Source organism: Hypoxylon trugodes (assembly GCF_022578975.1).
Source record: "Hypoxylon trugodes strain CBS 135444 unplaced genomic scaffold F4822scaffold_4, whole genome shotgun sequence".
Taxonomy (NCBI): Eukaryota; Fungi; Ascomycota; class Sordariomycetes; order Xylariales; family Hypoxylaceae; genus Hypoxylon; species Hypoxylon trugodes.
The window spans coordinates 1326593-1343270 of record NW_026250019.1 but is presented as its reverse complement, the minus strand read 5'-3'; the positions used below and the strand labels follow the sequence as shown (position 1 = coordinate 1343270).

Here is a 16678-nt window from a genome sequence, read left to right as displayed (position 1 = left end):
ATCCATCCTTACCAACTACATCATCCATGTCTAGCAGCTAGCACTCTACCACGATTCCATTCTCGACGCCGCTTTCTTACATACAACCATTTTAACATTTCATACTTCTAAAACAGATCTAGTAGCTCCGCAAAGACCCCAGTCTATCTAAGAATTATGCTTATCAATGAAGATGCCGCGTATACCTATGTTGTTCTTGCGGTGTACTGGTTTCCAGAAAGATGATTTCTATAATATACCTAACTTAGTCCACACATATTCTTAATTTTGCTATAATATTATAGGAAACTCCGCCAAATTCCACTATAGTCCGTCCCCAGTCTCTAACAATTATCGAGTTAGAAGCAGCCATGTCGAGCATAGAGCTAAAGCCATCATTCACGCCCTCTTCGGGTGCTTCCGAATCTCCGGATACTGACGCCGTTATCAAAGCTCTTTCATTGATACCTCATATCGAAGGTGGCTATTTCGTTGAAACTGATGTAAGTGTTTTAAAATAGTTATATCTAACACTATTAGGCAAGAGTTGGGAGTGTTGGCGATATTCCGATTCATGCCTCCTTCACTTTCAATCTCGTGCTATTTGTCAGCGTCAATTCCAGCTTAAAACTCACCCTTAAATCTCAGTCATCACTAACATAACCAACAGCGTGACCCTCTCTTAATTCCCTCACCATTCCCTGAAGATCCAGCCTCGGCTCTCATGCCGCAAAGACCCGGCTTTAACTCGGCCTATCGCAACGCCTCGACAAGTATATTCTACTACCTGACTCCCATCTCGCCTCAGGGAAACTTCCACCGGAACCGGGGTAGAACCGTACACACGTTACATCGAGGGCGTGGCGTGTATGTTCTAATTCATGCCGATGAGCCTGATCTCCCTGGTGGCGGGAAAAGGATCGAGACGTTCGTCGTTGGCTCAAATGTAGCTAAGGGCGAGAAGCTGCAGTGGATCGTTGAGGGAGGGAAGTTCAAGGCCAGTTTCCTTCTTCCGGATGATGCTGCTGGTACCGAGAAGACGAGCGGTGGATTGCTGATTTCCGAGACGGTGGTCCCCGGATTTGAGTATTGCGATCATGACTTTCTTCCTGCAGGTGGGCTACCGGCCTTGGTAGGCAAGGAAAAGGCAGAGGAATTGGCCTGGCTAGTAAGGAAGGCATAGGGTTTTAGGAATTAGAAAAATGAAAAGGGGAGGTTACTTCCCGACTACCTGAGGATCACATTCGGTCAAATTCATCCTTAGTAAGATTTAACAAACTAACGGTAGCACAACGAGTAAACATTACGATTGATATCGTGGACCGGAGGACCGCAGCCCTATTTCTGTGATGACGTACTACCCTGTGTATCCTCGGCGAGAACCGACATACGACGAGCATAAATGCAAGGTAAGACAATCAAGTTAAATAATCCCAGCCGTAACCTTTTGTCTAAGATAGAAGACATAGGTCGGTAATTAATGAACCATGGAATCGGTGAGGATATACTGTGAGGTTTCAGCTGTCATACATCGGTCGCACGAGATGTAACACTAATATCTAGGTGCCCTATGGAAGACACTTCGAATTGAGACTTCTAACACTTATACATATTATAATTACCCCGCAATAATTCTGACTTATAGATAGTGTCACCGCTCAATTCCAACTGTAAGTAACAATTAATCCTTCTTATGTGTAACTTCAAACCTCCATATTACTAATAAAAATACAAGATACTCTTTAGCGTCTCAATTCAAACAACTATAGGGAAGACTTTGCGATCGATAGAAAATCTGTACGATGACCTAATTCTAAAGAAGGAAGCATATAAAATTTTCGGAGTACTTTTGTCTTAAGAGTCATGCGAATTGAATGTCACGATATTACCGAAATAATTTACGCAATTCTAGTGCATGAATAGAGTCATAAAGGCGTAACTATTTTTGCCGACCTCCTAGCCTCCGTCTAGATATAACCAATTCCCTTCCACTCAATTCCACATACACAACCAAGAGGTCCCCAAAATGGACACAGAAACCTTCCTCAGCACATCCTACACCCGGATCCGCGCCTCCGCCTCCGTACCCCCCGGAACCTCCGTACCCACCCTCCCTCACCCCTCCCTTCTCTCCGCAGCCCGCACATCTTTCCCCTCCATCCTCCCAACCCAAGGTCAAGGCCCAACATCCACACTCACCCACCTAACCCGCGACATCGCCCCAGCTCTCGCAGGCCACAACCTCAGCGGTCGGTACTACGGCTTCGTAACCGGATCTACCCTTCCCATCGCCGAAGCCGCCGATAATTTGGTCTCGGCGTTTGATAACAGCGCGCAAGTACATCTCCCGGGACAATCTATAAGCACCGAGGTTGAAGATGTGGCTTTGCGTATGTTAATCGAATTTCTGAAACTAGGGAAGGCGGAAGAGTGGGCTGGTCGTACGTTTACTACCGGTGCGACGGCGAGTAATGTGTTGGGTTTGGCTTGTGGGAGGGAAGGTGTTATTACAGCGAGGTTGAGGGAGATACCGGGGAAGGAAGAGGATGGAGGGAGTGTTGGTGAGCTTGGGCTAATTAGAGCATGTGCTGAGGCTGGTGTCAAGGAGATTCAGGTTTTGACTAGTATGGGACATAGTTCCCTGTATAAAGCGGCTTCAGTTGTCGGACTTGGGCGCGCCAGCGTGAAGGATCTCCCGGTTAGCCCACTAGAGCCTTGGAGGTTGGATCTTGATGCCGTGGAGGAGGAGCTTCAACGTGAGGGCGTTGCGAGTATTGTGGTTGTCAGTGCCGGGGAGGTTAATACAGGACGATTTGCCACGAGGGGTTTAGAGGATATGGAGAGATTGAGAGAATTGGCAGATCGATATGGTGCTTGGATTCATGTTGATGGTGCATTCGGTATTTTCGCAAGATCTTTGCCAGAGACGGAAGAGTTCGCACAGCTTAGGGAGTCAGCCGCCGGGCTTGAGCTTGCGGATAGTATTACCGTGGATGGGCATAAACTACTGAATGTTGTATGTTTTCCTTTCCCTTATTTATCTTTCACTAAATAGGTACTGACAAATTTACCAGCCCTACGACACCGGCATATTCTTCACCCGTCACTCCAGCATCCCACCCGCCGTCTTCCAAAACCCAAACGCAGTATACCTCTCCTCATCTTCCACCTCCACTATCCCTAGCCCTCTCAACATAGGCCTCGAAAACTCCCGTCGTTTCCGTGCACTACCCGTATACGCTGTCCTCCTAAGCGAAGGCCGGGAAGGCCTAGCCACCATGCTCGCGCGCATGACGCAACTCGCACAAGGCGTAGCCGATGCCCTCCTCTCTAACTTAAAAGAAGACTATGAACTCCTCCCCGAGACCGCGTCTGTGCCGCATACCCACATTGTCGTGTTGTTCCGAGCACGCGACCCGGGGCTGAACGCAGTGCTCGTGCAGAAGATCCAGGACTCGGGAGAGTGGTATGTGAGCGGGACGAAATGGAAGGGAGAGCCCGCGTGCCGGATTGCGGTAGCAAGCTGGAGGGTGAATGTCCAAGAGGACTTGGCGTTTGTAAAGGAAAGGTTGACGAATATTGCGAAGGAATGGAAGGAAAGCAGGTAGATAGAGGGAAGATTATGATCACGACGTTATGGTTAAGAAGACACTCCAGAGTAGATTGAATTTCTTTGCTTGCAGTGTTTAATATGTATCTCTTGGTTTCAACTAATAGGTGGATAGAATATCCAGACCCGTCCAAACGTTACGAGGTGTGTTAGACCCGGGTAGCCTTAAATAAGAAAAGGTCCGAAGTATTTCGTTCCTCGTTATGGATGGCGGTATTTCCCCACCCATATGAATGTTCTCATCTCAGTGGGATTGTTGTTCCCTGTGAATAGCTTCATTTACTAATGATGAAAACTGAGTATATGAATCAACTCTTTCTACCCTCGGTGGGGCGATCCGTTTCATCTTCAAGCGTAGAGAGCTGGGTGCTCGCATGGCGTCGGAGCCGTCATTTGACAGTAAAATTCGACTTACGACCGGGCGACTATCATCATGACTCCTCAACATAATAACCCTTCAACCAAACTTCCGACTCCCACCCTTCTTTCCCTTATCCCCCTCCTTATCTTTATCCGCCCCCTTCACCCTCCCCTTCCCAATAAGTTCCAAATGTCCCGCTCTCTCCCCCAACAACTTCTCCGTCTTCGAAACCAAGCCCGCCGCAAATTTCTTCTGTATCTTATCCGCGGCAGATGATTTCTTAGCCTTCGCTACGCGCGCTCCTTTTTTCGGAGGTTGAGGCTTAGCTTTGCGACCTGTGGAGGTAGCTGTTGGCTTTTTGGGTTTTACGGCGCCTTGTGCCATTTTCGGGATATGGGTTGGTGGTAAAGGTAGAGAGGTGTCGGTTGGTTGGTTGGTTGGTTGGTTGGTGGGTAGAATACCGGATGGCGGAAAGAAACCGGTACAGCTCGACTGGGTACAATAGACCGGTCTGATCTAATCTGATCGCGGACGACGCCTCTTCCGTTCTATTCTATCGCGATTCGCGGCTGGCGCTTCGAAGCAAGTGGCGTGCCTCTAACAAACCAAATAAACCCCAACTCCGAAAACTTCTCCGTCCGTCAATCTTTCGGCTCTATGTACTCACGGCAAGCCTCGAGCCGAATCGCAAAGACGATGTATTTTTGGAAACCGTTCCCCGCTATCTTCGTCGACGTCGATATTATTATTGCTATCCGTGCGGGATTTCGGTGTGTAGTACGCGGCGTAGCACAGTAAAATGCAGTAACAGTAGCAGTAGTAGTAATAAATGGTGGTGGTGGTGGCAGTGCCAACCCGGAATCTCAATTTTTTTATCTTTTTGCGCAGGTTAGAGTCGCACTGCAGCAACAAAAAGTAAAAATTTCTATAGCGGGTAACGTAACTAAAACGGGCTCTAGGCGGGGCTGTGAGACCCACAGAGCGCTAGTGCCCGTCCCGATGCTAATTACCCCACTATACTATGTTACCTATTATAGCCCTGGAAGTCCCCCGCCCACGTTCCGGATGCATGGTTAAACCTTGAGAGACCGGGATACATCTATGCAGTTGCAGCACCTTGCAGGAGGGCTGTGAGCGGAATTCATGCCGAGGGCATCTTCAATATTTACATACTTGTCTTACGTATACCTGGATTATATAATGTGTATTTTGAATTATACCGCGGTTACTTGGCTCAGCCTCGTTGAGAATGCTGAGAAAACAATAACATACCTAGGTACTAAGCGTAATATTGTAGGTCTGGTGTCTAGGAAGGAAATGTTGGAAGTGGTAGGAACGTGATGATGCGACTATTGGTGATATTATTCGGGGATTCAACTTACAACCTAGATGTACAATTGTATGGATTCTCATCATAGAAGCATTAAGATCAGATCTAATGTAAAAGAAACTGGTAAAATAATATTATGATATATTCTCTTTTAGACATGTTAACTTTACTTGGGTATCTTATCTCTATTCCCTCTAATGTTGTGATTTAACCCCCTATCCAGATTCCAAAGTAGATTGCCGACCCCAGACTCTACACATAGACTAAATTCCCGAACGCCAGATTTCGTAATGCATGCGTATGTTTCCGTATACCCAATATGTAGTACATCTAATTGATCATTGTGATATTATAATTCATAGAAAAGAGATAGTGATGTGAGGCCGGTGTTGCCTGCGGGATATATTTCGATGTGAAAGCGTTGACGATGCGTAACGAATGACGTCCAGAATGGTAACACACTTGGGGGGGACAAAACAAAAACCCAAAACGATTGCAAGTGGCAAATTTTCCTCTTGCGTAGATAAAAATCGCTAAATTTACTGAACATTTAGATATAATTCATCGCCAAACCTCGTCGGTGTCAATTTCGGTTGCCAAGTTGGTGTAGGTGGAGGCGGGCCTCTTGGCGGGGGAGAAGGACTAGTGTTATCCGGATCAGCCTCGTCATTCTGTTTTGTCCATTGAACCTTCTTCTTGTTACTACCGGTAAGCGTAAGTGTAGTCGCTTTTCCCTTTCCAACTCGTTTCGCCAACAAAGTGCTAGAGTTTGAAGTACCGGAGCTCATTGTTCCTGGACCTAAAGGTGATACCGAGCGTGCTACGTGGGATTGTATGTCTCCCATGCCCGATTGCGATGAGATAGAAGGCGGTGTCGGGAATCTTTCGACGTTTGGAGGTTCAGGCGAAAATCCAGATCCTGTAGTTTGTATCGGTGGCGTTAGAAGTCTTCCGGGATAATTGTACGGCCCGGTTCGATCCTGAGTGTTCGCCATCCGGGGTGAAAATCTGGATGAGGGACCATCCATCATTGGCCTATCCTCATCAAGTCGAGGAAGACTTGCTAAGTCAGTTCCAATATCTGGGTCCCCTGCCAAGTTTTGTATTCGGGGATCCCTTAGGCGCTTAGGATTTAGGGGTTGCGGATAGGGCGAATTAGTCTCATCTATAGGTAGAGGAGGATCCCTTAAAATTGGGCTGGGTTTTCCGCGAGGTATAAATTCCGGCCGTTTGGGTGGATCCATTTGCATCATAGATCGGTCGAGGCGTCCTGGAATTTTCGGATATCTAACTTGAGGGCCTCTAGGACTTGGTGACGTTTCTCTAACAGTCGAAAGTTCCGATAAACGGCCGTTGTCAAGTTCAAAGAGAACATCGTCTGGAAGTGGACTTGAGGAACATGTATTTATCGTCGTGACGGAGTCTTGTGATGCAGCTGTATTAGATCGGGAGATCTGAGCTCCATTACTCTTCCGGGATCGAGAACTATTTCTCCTGGGAGCCAAACTTCGCAAATTGCGCCTAACAGCACTTGCTTGCGAATACACGCTTGATGAACGATCGACCGGTTTGTCACCACGTGCTTTAGCCATCTTCGCTTTTTGTCTCTTCCTAGAAAGCACAGAAGCAGCCGCAAGATCGGCGGCTATCTTCGCCTCTTCCTCTCTTTCTGCCGGTGACTTCGTTAGCGGAGTATATGTGTCAAGTTCGGCGGCCCCTGTAACCTCTTGAACCTCTGCAACCTGCGCCAATTGAGACTGTCGATTGTTGTTCTTAAACATCCAATTCCCCCATCTGTTTCCGACATAAGGGGGCGAAGTTGACAGTGGTTCATTTGGCGGGGGCTGCCATATCGGTCCTCCTTCCTGGGCTTCGGCGTCTAAGTCGGCAAACGCTGTCATATTGGTCATCATACTAGTTCTGTCGGTATTTGCTGTCTGTGAAGCCGATACGCGCGATTGCATTTGTGGCACTGTCTCGGGTGGGGGTGGTCGGGCCGGGGGAATTTTCACGCTCAGTGCTGGCTTGGCTGGAAGGGGTCGTGAAGGTGGTGGGCGAATTGCGTTCTCCGGAGATCTTGAAGGACTTCCATTTAGAGAATGTGAGATGGCAAGCCCAACGGCTTCTTGACTGGCTCCCGGCGAAAGATAGGCACCCGATGGAGGGCCATGATTAGGAGTATATGGGTCTAATGGAGGAGCGAAATGTGGTGATGGTGTGCGGTACGACTGAGGCTCTGGATATCTGGCCGCATCACTGGACATCGGCGCCGATATGATCATGGGACCGGATCTCCTGTATCCAGACGCGCCAGGCTTCCTCCTATCCTCATCTATTGAAAGCAATCCCTCTTCAAGCTCTGGATAATTCCGTTTACGTATTCGCCTAACAATGAAGATAGCGATCAATGATATAAAAACCGTACCAACAACACCCACGACAATACCAGCTATTTGTGCATTATTAAGAGAGGCTGCTGAGGATTGTTCAGGCGAGGAACCAGATGTCACGTCCGTTGTAGTTGCCGCCGCTTCTGTGCTAGATACTGTCGGGGCCAAAGACAGTGTCCCAGTCGGAGTTGTCATTGCTATCGACGTCAAGATGATCGATCCTGGTCCACCGGTTGGTGAATTGACAATGGTAGCCGTTAGGGTAGCGTGCGTATTTGGTAAAGCATTAGATATGCCAGAGCACATAAGGTAAGCGTCATGTTGCACGGATCCTAGTATCAAGTTAATCCCATTAAGATCCCTGAGGCCTAAGAAGATTTCCAAACTTACCCCCAGTGATATTTCTATCACAAACTCCTTGTTGTGTCTCAGCACTAATACATTGTAGAGCCCCTTCCCCAAGTGTATATCCTGAATTTGATTTTTCTGGGCATAGACATTGTAACGTCGGGTTCGATGTGCATGATGTTGATGGATAGTTGCCTGAGATGAAAGACTCTAGACAGGGTTGAGCACAAATCGGGACGAAAGCTTGAATGTTTTCACCGAGTTCGATACCGACAGCGAAGCCCGCTAATATCGTCATCCATATCAACGTGTAACGAACCAGAGACTCGAAAGCCATCCTACTCGACAATATCTTTAAGAGCTTGATGATGTACAATCTTCTGATAGCTGACCCCGTTCAGCTTTAGTTTTAAGGGGTAGGCGTAACTCATTCTTTGATCATCGAAGAACGACCACGTCACCTAGAGGCCTCCCCGTTGGTACCGAAGGAAATTAATGTGTAATTATGTTTCGTGTGGGCGTGTTTGGTGGCCTCGACCCGGGCTATATGATGTCAAACGGCCTGCCAAGTATATGAAATAGGAAAGGTCTTAAGAAGAAGTAGCTAGCATTCCACCACATGGGTTTGCATAGTCCACGAAGAATAGAGTAAATGGAAGATACCTAGACCCAAGGAACAATACGTAACCAAACGACAAGGTAGGAAATGACACAATGAAAATTCAAGAATTAAGGAGTAAATGAAAATCAAGAAAGGGTTTGTTACCGAAGAGGAAATAGTAAACCAAAGAGAAAGGGGCGAGGATGGGTCTAGATGAATAAGACCAGTTTTGGGTCTCACCATGTATGTGATGTATGTGATGTATAAGGCGGATGGACGGGTTCGAAAGGTATCATCCATGTCCATGACGTTACCGGCGATTAAGCCACGCCATAAGCAAAAGAGATTGGACGCCGATGGAAAAGAATAGGCATGGATGAGAGCTCGAGCCGTTGGATGGGTAACACTGACGGCTAGCATCCCGAGAGGTGCCATGGTACTCATCTCAGTGTAGCTACTTAGCTACCTAAGCAGACAAACAGCGGTTGAGCCATACACCTGGGCATAGCCATGGTCCCTCTAGTTGGCCACGGCAATGCATGGATGCTGAGTTGCTTGCTTGTTTGCAGTTGCAGTTTGCAGATGTTAAGCCTTAGAGCATGCCATGCGAGGTACGATTGACCCAGTACCGTACCATATACCACGAACGTATGAGGTATGATTGATTATTGGGTACGTAGGGTAACAGCCCAAATATGAGTGAGGATGGAGGAGCAACAGCAAGGATTCGCTTGGACAAGAAAGGATCATCGTTAATAGTAATCCTTATTGGGTTGGATATCTTTTCCCTATTCGGGGAGTCTCGTCGATGTACGGCTCAGAACGTCTAGACAAGCCTACAAGAGGCTGAAGGGGAATATTGGCAGGACAGGGGTTTGTAAAAGTCAGGAACTCGTCGGTGAATATAGATCTTATCTGCAGGATGAAAGCGTCTAGTGGAGGGCGGGTGGTGGGTTGTTGTGGGCTGAGCTTTGCAGACAGGGGTGCCAGGTAGGGATCTAGGAACATGAAGTAGGGCGGCAGGGGGTAAGGGGTAAGGGGGGTATGTGTACGGTAGGCGCGCGGTACCTTTTAACATTATTCGTGGGCGCTTAGAACCCCTCATGCAACTACCACTGGCTGGATGCAACGGGAAGTGACATATTTGCTTTTTCTGGCGTCTCGCTTTCTCCTTCTTGATATACCTAGGTACTTTATATATGCTTACTGTGTTGTAGGTACCTATCCCGTATTTATATATAGAAGAGGTACTTGACCCGGCGATGAGAATGTGCAAAAAACTCCGCGCCTCCGCCTCTCGATTGATGCACATATATTTATGTACCTTTTCAATATTTTATGTATCCTGACGTTACATGCATATGTACCTGCTTCCTACGTGGATGGGCTATATACAAATTGGTTGGTACATAAAATTGTTATGTAAACTACGCATGCTCTCGATACATGTACCCGAAGAGAGCAGATCGTGCCGATGGTGGTTTTGTGCCGCTGTTGTCCAACCTCAACTCACCAAAAGCTTCTTAATGTGCCACTAAAATATTTCTAGCGACGATGCCAATGGGTTTCAGATCTACTACTATCGCCTTGAACGCGAATTACCGACGTCGGGTATACCATAACAAGATATCTACTTTTCGGGCTCTTAATAATCCCTCATAAAGGGGCAGAATACTTTGGGTAGGTAGGCTTCCTCAAATATAGAAATCTTACCAAAGACACATTTGCTATAAATCTAAAAGAACCGATCGGCCGTGGTTAGAAAATAGCCTTTCGATATCTACACCATCAACGTTGTCTGCGCCTGGTGTTGTACAAACACCTGGCCGTTTTCGTATCCGCTTGCGCGTTTGGAGAGCGATACTCGTTTTAATCAAAGGCCTGGGAAACCTCTTGGAGGCGCAACTATTTCTACCCCATTGATTCTAATGTCTTCGTAGAAAAGCTGTTTCGAACATGCTACCACACCTCATCAAGGTGCATACAATAAATTAAGCAGGATTCATGTAAAAGAATCCTCCTGGCGCACATATAGTAAAAACATCGGATGACTTTTTTTCTGTCGGTAGGTATCTAATCATCTCTCATTAACTACATCAATCCTCTCATGTAGAATTATTTTTTTGCTGGAATGTCTTGGGGGGAAAATAGTTGAAATCGCCAACCGAGTCAATAGCTTAGCTGAGTACCAGCATAAATAGCCCGTGTTATGCCCCAGTCATCAAATTGTTAGAACTTGCATACGTCGCTCAATAGGCGGAATCTGGCCCATATGGTATCCTTGAAGTACCTGAGTAGGCTCTGTCTAATCCATCAACTCACGAAGATGCTTGACCTGGGACGTAATCCGCCTGCGCTCGGCTAGATTTGATAACTTTCTGGACTAGCAATTCGGTCTCGTCCCAATCATCAGGTCTCAACGCTACCAAGTCAATTTCAAGATCTTGCGCGATGGCATTGAGTGCTTCGAAGCTCTTCTTGTCGGAGACAAAAGTGATACTGACACCGACACGGCCAAAACGGCCAGTTCTTCCGATACGGTGGAGGTAGGTCTCCGTGTCGTGTATGCTGTCTCCCATTCCTTTCATCGGAATATCGTAGTTAATAACCATGGACACCGTAGACACGTCAATTCCACGAGCGAGAACGTTGGTGGTAATTAGGACCTTGGATCGACCGCTTCGGAATTCTTCCAGTAGCGCATCTCTCTCACTTCCTTCGTAAGCACCGTGTAGGACAGAAACCTTGTGCCCATCCTTTGTCATCCTCTGTTGGATTTGGGTAGCGCTCTCTCGAGTCTAACATAGTTAGCGCGCGGCACATTATCTGGTTGATTTTATTGGTTGAGGGGCCTTACCTTAACGAAGATGATTGATGAACCGATATTCATCAGACCGTAGAGCTTGCAAAGGATATCATATTTGTCTACCTCGGAAGGACAATCCATGTACATTTGGGAAATCCCCTTGACCGTGAGCTCCTGAGTCTTCAGTTTAATCTGGTTGGCGCTAGGCGCAAACTGTGTTGCGTATCTCATGACCTTGTCGGGGAAGGTTGCGGAGAATAGAAGGATCTGAATGCTTTTAGGGAGCATGCTAGACGGAACTTTAGGTTAGTATCGCGACGAAATGATAGGAGAGCGAGTGATGGAGAACATACTTCTTGACTCTGGTGCACTGATCACCTAAGCCTTGTTGATCCAACATGTTGTCGGCTTCGTCAATAACGAGAACTTTCAACTGGGATACATCAAACTGGCGTCTTCGGATCAGATCCATGACGGTTCCGGGAGTACCAACAACGATACTCTTATCAACACGTCCCTCGCGGGGAATAGCGCCGGGAATAGCGGCAGCCACTGCCAGGTTGGGCATGAACTGTCCGATCTGGACCACGACCATCTCTATTTGCCGGGCCAGCTCGCGACTTGGGGCAAGTAGTAGAGCTTGGGGTTGGTTTGGCTTCGACTGGTTGACACGAGATAGAACCGTGGTGACGAAAGCGGCCGTCTTTCCAGTTCCGGACTGAGACTGAGCTATCATGTTTCGCGGAGGGTTGGAAAGCATCAAGGGGAGTGCTTTCTCTTGGACCTTGGATGGTTTGGAGAAGCGTAACGCGGTTAGAGCTCGGAGAACTTCACTAGGCCTATCAAAAAGGAATTAACTCTGTATAATACGATATATGCTGATTTCCGGCACTTACAATCCGAGCTCTTCGAACGTATGCGCAGAACCTAGGGGGTTATCCGTATCTTGCTGAAGGTCGCTGAGTTGTACCTCAACATCGTAGCTGTTATCTTGGAGCCTAGACTCCTCGGGCTGGCCACCGGCTTGGGGTTCGCCAGGTTGGCTAATGCGACTAGCAAGGTCGGCCATGATGGATATATGCGATCGGAATGCGACGAGGTATTAATTCGTACTTTGCTACAAGAAGAAGACGTAAATGGATGGTACGATCGCGGCGACTACGTTGATATTAGGTGGTGAATAGGATCGGGTATCGCAATAATCGGTCAATCGATGGAATTGATGTTCACTCAAGGTGGCCAAAGGGAAGTTGGGTCTGTCCGTTAAAGAAAGTGCAACAATAAAATTTAAATAGACAATGTCTAAGGTGTTATTGTCGCGTGATAGGCGTTCTGCCTAAGTGCTCGTTGTAAGAAGGCTTTCTATGAGACTATTGGCGACACATAATCTCATCAGTTGTTGATGTCTTGGATAGACTGGATTGAATTGGATGAAGCTTTTTTGACCAAGCTACAAATATTTGGTGGGGCTGGCATCCTTAGTGGGGTAATCATAAGGAGGGGCAGTGTCGCAGTTGCCTCTTCAGCGTCAGCGACGATATTGCCGGCTGTAATTTCGGACTCACAAGTGTACACTAGAAATTTGAATTATAGCGGAGATTTAGACTAAGCCCCTGACCATTACGTTCCATCCTAGCATGTACCTAAGACGCGTTTGCACATGTACATATTGTATAGATTAACGTATTGTGTATTGTGATCAACGGTCAGATTGTGATGCTTTAGCATTGATAATTGTTCCATTGAAGGTTGACCAGCTTATTGGAATTGAGCTTCGATATTATAAGGTACTTAACCTAACTAGTACCTTACATAGGTATATATAAAAGTATAAGTACACGCTACACGTGTTAGATGGACCTATCGTCATGAGGCGGGGTACTAACTTCGTGTACTGATAAAAGGGAGTACCGATCAGCCGGGCAGCAGCAGCGACTGGCCAGTAAGTGGGGCTGTGCCGATGTTCCCTGCGTCTCGCATTTCATCTCTCTGAACCTGAACCTGCACCCGAACCTGTACCTGAACTTGTAACTTTGCATCATTTTCAGCCCACAACCACTCTACGCTCTACATTACCGCTATGCACACACAAGGGATAACAATCTATTCATGATATGGCCTTAGTTGACGATAATTGTGCAACCACGACTTCATCCCACATACCCAACAATTTTCGCAAGGCTACTCCTTTTGTGCCTGGATGTTTAAAATCGTGGCCAGTCCTTCGTGATGGCTGAGGTGGATGTTGCACCTACGTTTGGTGCCGAGTTAAAGGTGTGTATTAGCTATTCACTACAGCCTACTCGTTCTCATTGCTTCCCGGAATCGTATTGCTAACCAACAGTTTTCTTTGTGATGGTAGGATGGCTTCAAACCGGCAAATGTTTGGGTGGCCAACGGTATCGCGTGGCTTGACGATATCCAAAGTTTCTACCGGGAGCGGAGCGTCATCGAAAAGGAGCATAGCGCAAAGCTGAACGCTCTAGCTAAGAAGTATTTTGAGAAGAAAACTAAAAAGTCGGCTAGTTTGAGTGTTGGCGACACGCCTGCTATGACTCCAGGATCCCTCGAGAACGCATCTCTTACTATATGGACGACCCACCTTACTACCCTCGAATCGATAGCCAGCGAGCACGAGAAATATGCGAACGACCTCATACAAAAGGTGGCAGACCCATTAAAATACTATTCTGGCAGATTTGATGAGTTGCGGAAACGCCATGTCGAATACGCCGCGAAATTGGAAGCTGAGAGGGACTCCTCGTATGCCGATTTGCGGAAAACCAAGACTAAATACGATGCTGCGTGCCAAGAGGTGGAGAGTAAGCGGAAGAAGACTGAGTCTGCTTTCGACAAGGCAAAAGCTCAAAGCCAATACCAGCAGCAGCTCCAGGATATGAACAATGTCAAGAACACATACTTGATAGCTATCAACGTGACAAATAAGCAGAAGGAGAAGTACTATCACGAATACGTTCCCGAAGTGCTAGATAGTCTCCAAGACCTTGCGGAATTTCGAACTATGAAATTAAATGCATTATGGTCCACGGCAGCTAGTTTGGAAACAACGTTGCTACAGCAGAGTAATAGTCTGGTTGATCACTTGGCCCAGGAGATCACTAGGAATCAACCTCATTTAGACTCCATGATGTATATCCGGCATAATATGGGTTCGTGGCAGGAACCGACCGACAAAATGTTCGAACCCAGCCCTGTATGGCACGATGACGATCTTATGATAACGGACGAAATAGCGAGGGTGTTTTTACGCAATGTCCTAAACAAATCTAAAAGTCAACTAGGAGATCTTCGACGAGAAGTCGATAAAAAGAGGAGGGAAGTCGAGGGTGTTAAGCGTATTAAACAAAGGATACGTGAAGGAAAAGAGAATAAGGACGAGGTACAAGTCGTCACTCAAATTTTCTCTATGCAAGAAGATTTACACCAAGTCGACCGCCGACGTCTGACCGCCGAAGTTGAGACTTCGACCATTACATCAGCAGTCGGAGATGTTACCCTCGGGGCCAAAAACCATAATTTTAAGTCGCAAACGTTCAAAATACCAACTAATTGTGACCTATGCGGTGAACGAATATGGGGTTTATCTGCAAAGGGTTTCGATTGCAGGGATTGTGGTTACACATGTCATAGCAAATGTGAGATGAAGGTTCCCGCTGAATGTCCTGGCGAGTTATCAAAAGAGGAGCGCAAGAAGTATAAGGCAGAGCGACAAACAGCGGCGGGTGCTTTACTGAAACCTCCCACTGGCACGCCAGACCATGTCGCAGAACTACCCGCCCTAAGTCGATCCAATACGATGAATTCCCTAAGTTCTGGGTACGCAGCTAGCGCAAATCGATCAATAAGTGGTTCAGTAGCAAGCCCACGAACTCCAGCTGAGGAGCTACCCGCCGAACCTTCTGCTCCTCGACCTGCAGTGAAACCAAAAAGTCGCCTTGTTGCTCCGCCACCTTCTGCCTACATCAGCGAGTTGCCAGGTAGCACTATCCCAACCAAGCCTGCTACTGAACAAAAGGGCAAAATGCTCTACGCATTCGAGGCAAATGGTGATGGCGAGATTTCCGTCCCAGATGGACGGGAAGTTACCATTGTCGAACCTGATGGTAAGTTCTATACTCTCGTAAATAGTTAAGTTTGTTGCTTATATATCGTTATAGATGGTTCCGGATGGGTGAAAGTTCGTGCTGGCTACAAAGAAGGGACAGTACCTGCATCTTACCTCGAAATTTATCCTGAGCCAATTGTACCCCAGGACACTGGCTCTTCATTTGGCAATCGTCCTGCGTCTACCTATTCGAATTCGGGCTCGTCAGTGAACACAGTCGGACTGCCTGTCAAAAAGAAAGGCCCGGCCGTAGCACCGCGTCGTGGTGCCAAGAAATTGAAATACGTTGTTGCGCTTTATGATTACACAGCACAGAGCGATACCGAACATAGCATGGCGGAGGGTGAGCGATTCGTGCTGATTAAAGAAGATCCGGGCGATGGTTGGGCCGAAGTCGAAAAAGGCGGTGCGACCAAGAGTGTACCAGCAAGTTACGTACAAGTAGCATAAGACTACGTTGGGCGATGCGCGTCGTTCTTATATATCGAACGGCTACCAATGTTTCCAATTAGGAAATAGCAAAAATAAAATGCCAAACGATTTCCAACGGTATGGTATGGAAGAGCATTGGATAGAGAGCAAGATGTGTACCTACCTATATATTAAGAAGCGGTATTGATAAAATATCGGGCTACAAGATAACACGATACATCGGCGCCTAAGACTTCACATTCGAGATGAAAACTTCGTGCGGCCATGATTGGTTGTTCGTTGCCTACGCCAATTTCTCGAGATTAAATGTTTAAAGCATCATATAATTTGTTTTCGAGTTCTAAAGAAAATATGAATTGTTGGAAAGTCTGGTCGGGCATATCCCGAAGATCGACAGTCGCATTTTCACGATCAATCATTTCCCCGGACCGAATGCACAAGTGAATACGATCTAATCAATCTGATTACTACCTATAATGTGAATTCATTCCAAGGTGAGCAAGTTTTAAGTACTAATCGCCTTGCCTCTTAGGTCTTGATACATGTAATGCGCATGTATATCCTCATTCTACGTCTCGTCCGATTTTTGTAGGGGCCTCATTTATTCGAGATGACGCGTCACCACCCCAGTCTCCATTGGAATATCTCAGGACTCGACTGACGCGGCAACACCCTAGCTGCCACGCGAAAATGCA

General features: G+C 47.0%; 6 protein-coding genes across 6 annotated transcripts; 3 read left to right on the top strand and 3 right to left on the bottom strand.

Annotated features, from left to right (window-relative positions):
• Positions 1-350: 350 nt before the first annotated feature.
• On the top strand, positions 351-1162 carry F4822DRAFT_427985 (RmlC-like cupin domain-containing protein; the record flags this gene model as incomplete). Its single annotated transcript, XM_051460832.1, has 3 exons — positions 351-482; positions 520-585; positions 650-1162. 3 exons carry the CDS (start codon positions 351-353, stop codon positions 1160-1162), a joined length of 711 nt encoding a protein of 236 aa, XP_051315417.1.
• Positions 1163-1581: 419 nt separating this feature from the next.
• Positions 1582-3817, top strand: F4822DRAFT_206991 (PLP-dependent transferase). Its single transcript, XM_051453821.1, has 3 exons — positions 1582-1649; positions 1715-2995; positions 3054-3817. Exons 2-3 carry the CDS (start codon positions 2006-2008, stop codon positions 3585-3587), a joined length of 1524 nt encoding a protein of 507 aa, XP_051315416.1. The 5' UTR covers positions 1582-1649; positions 1715-2005; the 3' UTR covers positions 3588-3817.
• Positions 3818-5389: 1572 nt separating this feature from the next.
• Positions 5390-8488, bottom strand: F4822DRAFT_206984 (uncharacterized protein). The gene is made up of 2 exons (XM_051453820.1): positions 8061-8488; positions 5390-8002 (listed from the first exon to the last, which is right to left on the bottom strand). The coding sequence occupies exons 1-2, from the start codon at positions 8353-8355 to the stop codon at positions 5820-5822; spliced, it is 2478 nt and encodes an 825-aa protein (XP_051315415.1). The 5' UTR covers positions 8356-8488; the 3' UTR covers positions 5390-5819.
• On the bottom strand, positions 8489-9254 carry F4822DRAFT_206979 (uncharacterized protein). The gene has a single exon (XM_051453819.1). The coding sequence runs from the start codon at positions 9061-9063 to the stop codon at positions 8623-8625; it is 441 nt and encodes a 146-aa protein (XP_051315414.1). The 5' UTR covers positions 9064-9254; the 3' UTR covers positions 8489-8622.
• A 1293-nt stretch (positions 9255-10547) lies between these two features.
• On the bottom strand, positions 10548-13193 carry F4822DRAFT_206958 (DEAD-domain-containing protein). The gene is made up of 5 exons (XM_051453818.1): positions 12991-13193; positions 12322-12943; positions 11779-12264; positions 11477-11714; positions 10548-11417 (listed from the first exon to the last, which is right to left on the bottom strand). The coding sequence occupies exons 2-5, from the start codon at positions 12492-12494 to the stop codon at positions 10938-10940; spliced, it is 1377 nt and encodes a 458-aa protein (XP_051315413.1). The 5' UTR covers positions 12495-12943; positions 12991-13193; the 3' UTR covers positions 10548-10937.
• Positions 13194-13561: 368 nt separating this feature from the next.
• F4822DRAFT_206945 (FCH-domain-containing protein) lies at positions 13562-16597 on the top strand. The gene is made up of 3 exons (XM_051453817.1): positions 13562-13699; positions 13788-15549; positions 15604-16597. Exons 1-3 carry the CDS (start codon positions 13655-13657, stop codon positions 15999-16001), a joined length of 2205 nt encoding a protein of 734 aa, XP_051315412.1. The 5' UTR covers positions 13562-13654; the 3' UTR covers positions 16002-16597.
• The last annotated feature ends 81 nt before the right edge of the window (positions 16598-16678 follow it).

Coding starts and splice junctions, on each gene's coding strand:
- F4822DRAFT_206991 (XM_051453821.1), top strand. CDS start 2,006: ATGGACACAGAAACCTTCCTCAGCACATCCTACACCCGGATCCGCGCC. Junction 2,996..3,053: donor GGCATAAACTACTGAATGTT/GTATGTTTTCCT, acceptor CAAATTTACCAG/CCCTACGACACCGGCATATT.
- F4822DRAFT_206984 (XM_051453820.1), bottom strand. CDS start 8,355: ATGGCTTTCGAGTCTCTGGTTCGTTACACGTTGATATGGATGACGATA. Junction 8,003..8,060: donor TGATAGAAATATCACTGGGG/GTAAGTTTGGAA, acceptor ACTTGATACTAG/GATCCGTGCAACATGACGCT.
- F4822DRAFT_206979 (XM_051453819.1), bottom strand. CDS start 9,063: ATGAGTACCATGGCACCTCTCGGGATGCTAGCCGTCAGTGTTACCCAT.
- F4822DRAFT_206958 (XM_051453818.1), bottom strand. CDS start 12,494: ATGGCCGACCTTGCTAGTCGCATTAGCCAACCTGGCGAACCCCAAGCC. Junction 11,715..11,778: donor CAGTGCACCAGAGTCAAGAA/GTATGTTCTCCA, acceptor AGTTCCGTCTAG/CATGCTCCCTAAAAGCATTC. Junction 11,418..11,476: donor CATCAATCATCTTCGTTAAG/GTAAGGCCCCTC, acceptor TAACTATGTTAG/ACTCGAGAGAGCGCTACCCA.
- F4822DRAFT_206945 (XM_051453817.1), top strand. CDS start 13,655: ATGGCTGAGGTGGATGTTGCACCTACGTTTGGTGCCGAGTTAAAG. Junction 13,700..13,787: donor CGTTTGGTGCCGAGTTAAAG/GTGTGTATTAGC, acceptor TTGTGATGGTAG/GATGGCTTCAAACCGGCAAA. Junction 15,550..15,603: donor TACCATTGTCGAACCTGATG/GTAAGTTCTATA, acceptor ATATCGTTATAG/ATGGTTCCGGATGGGTGAAA.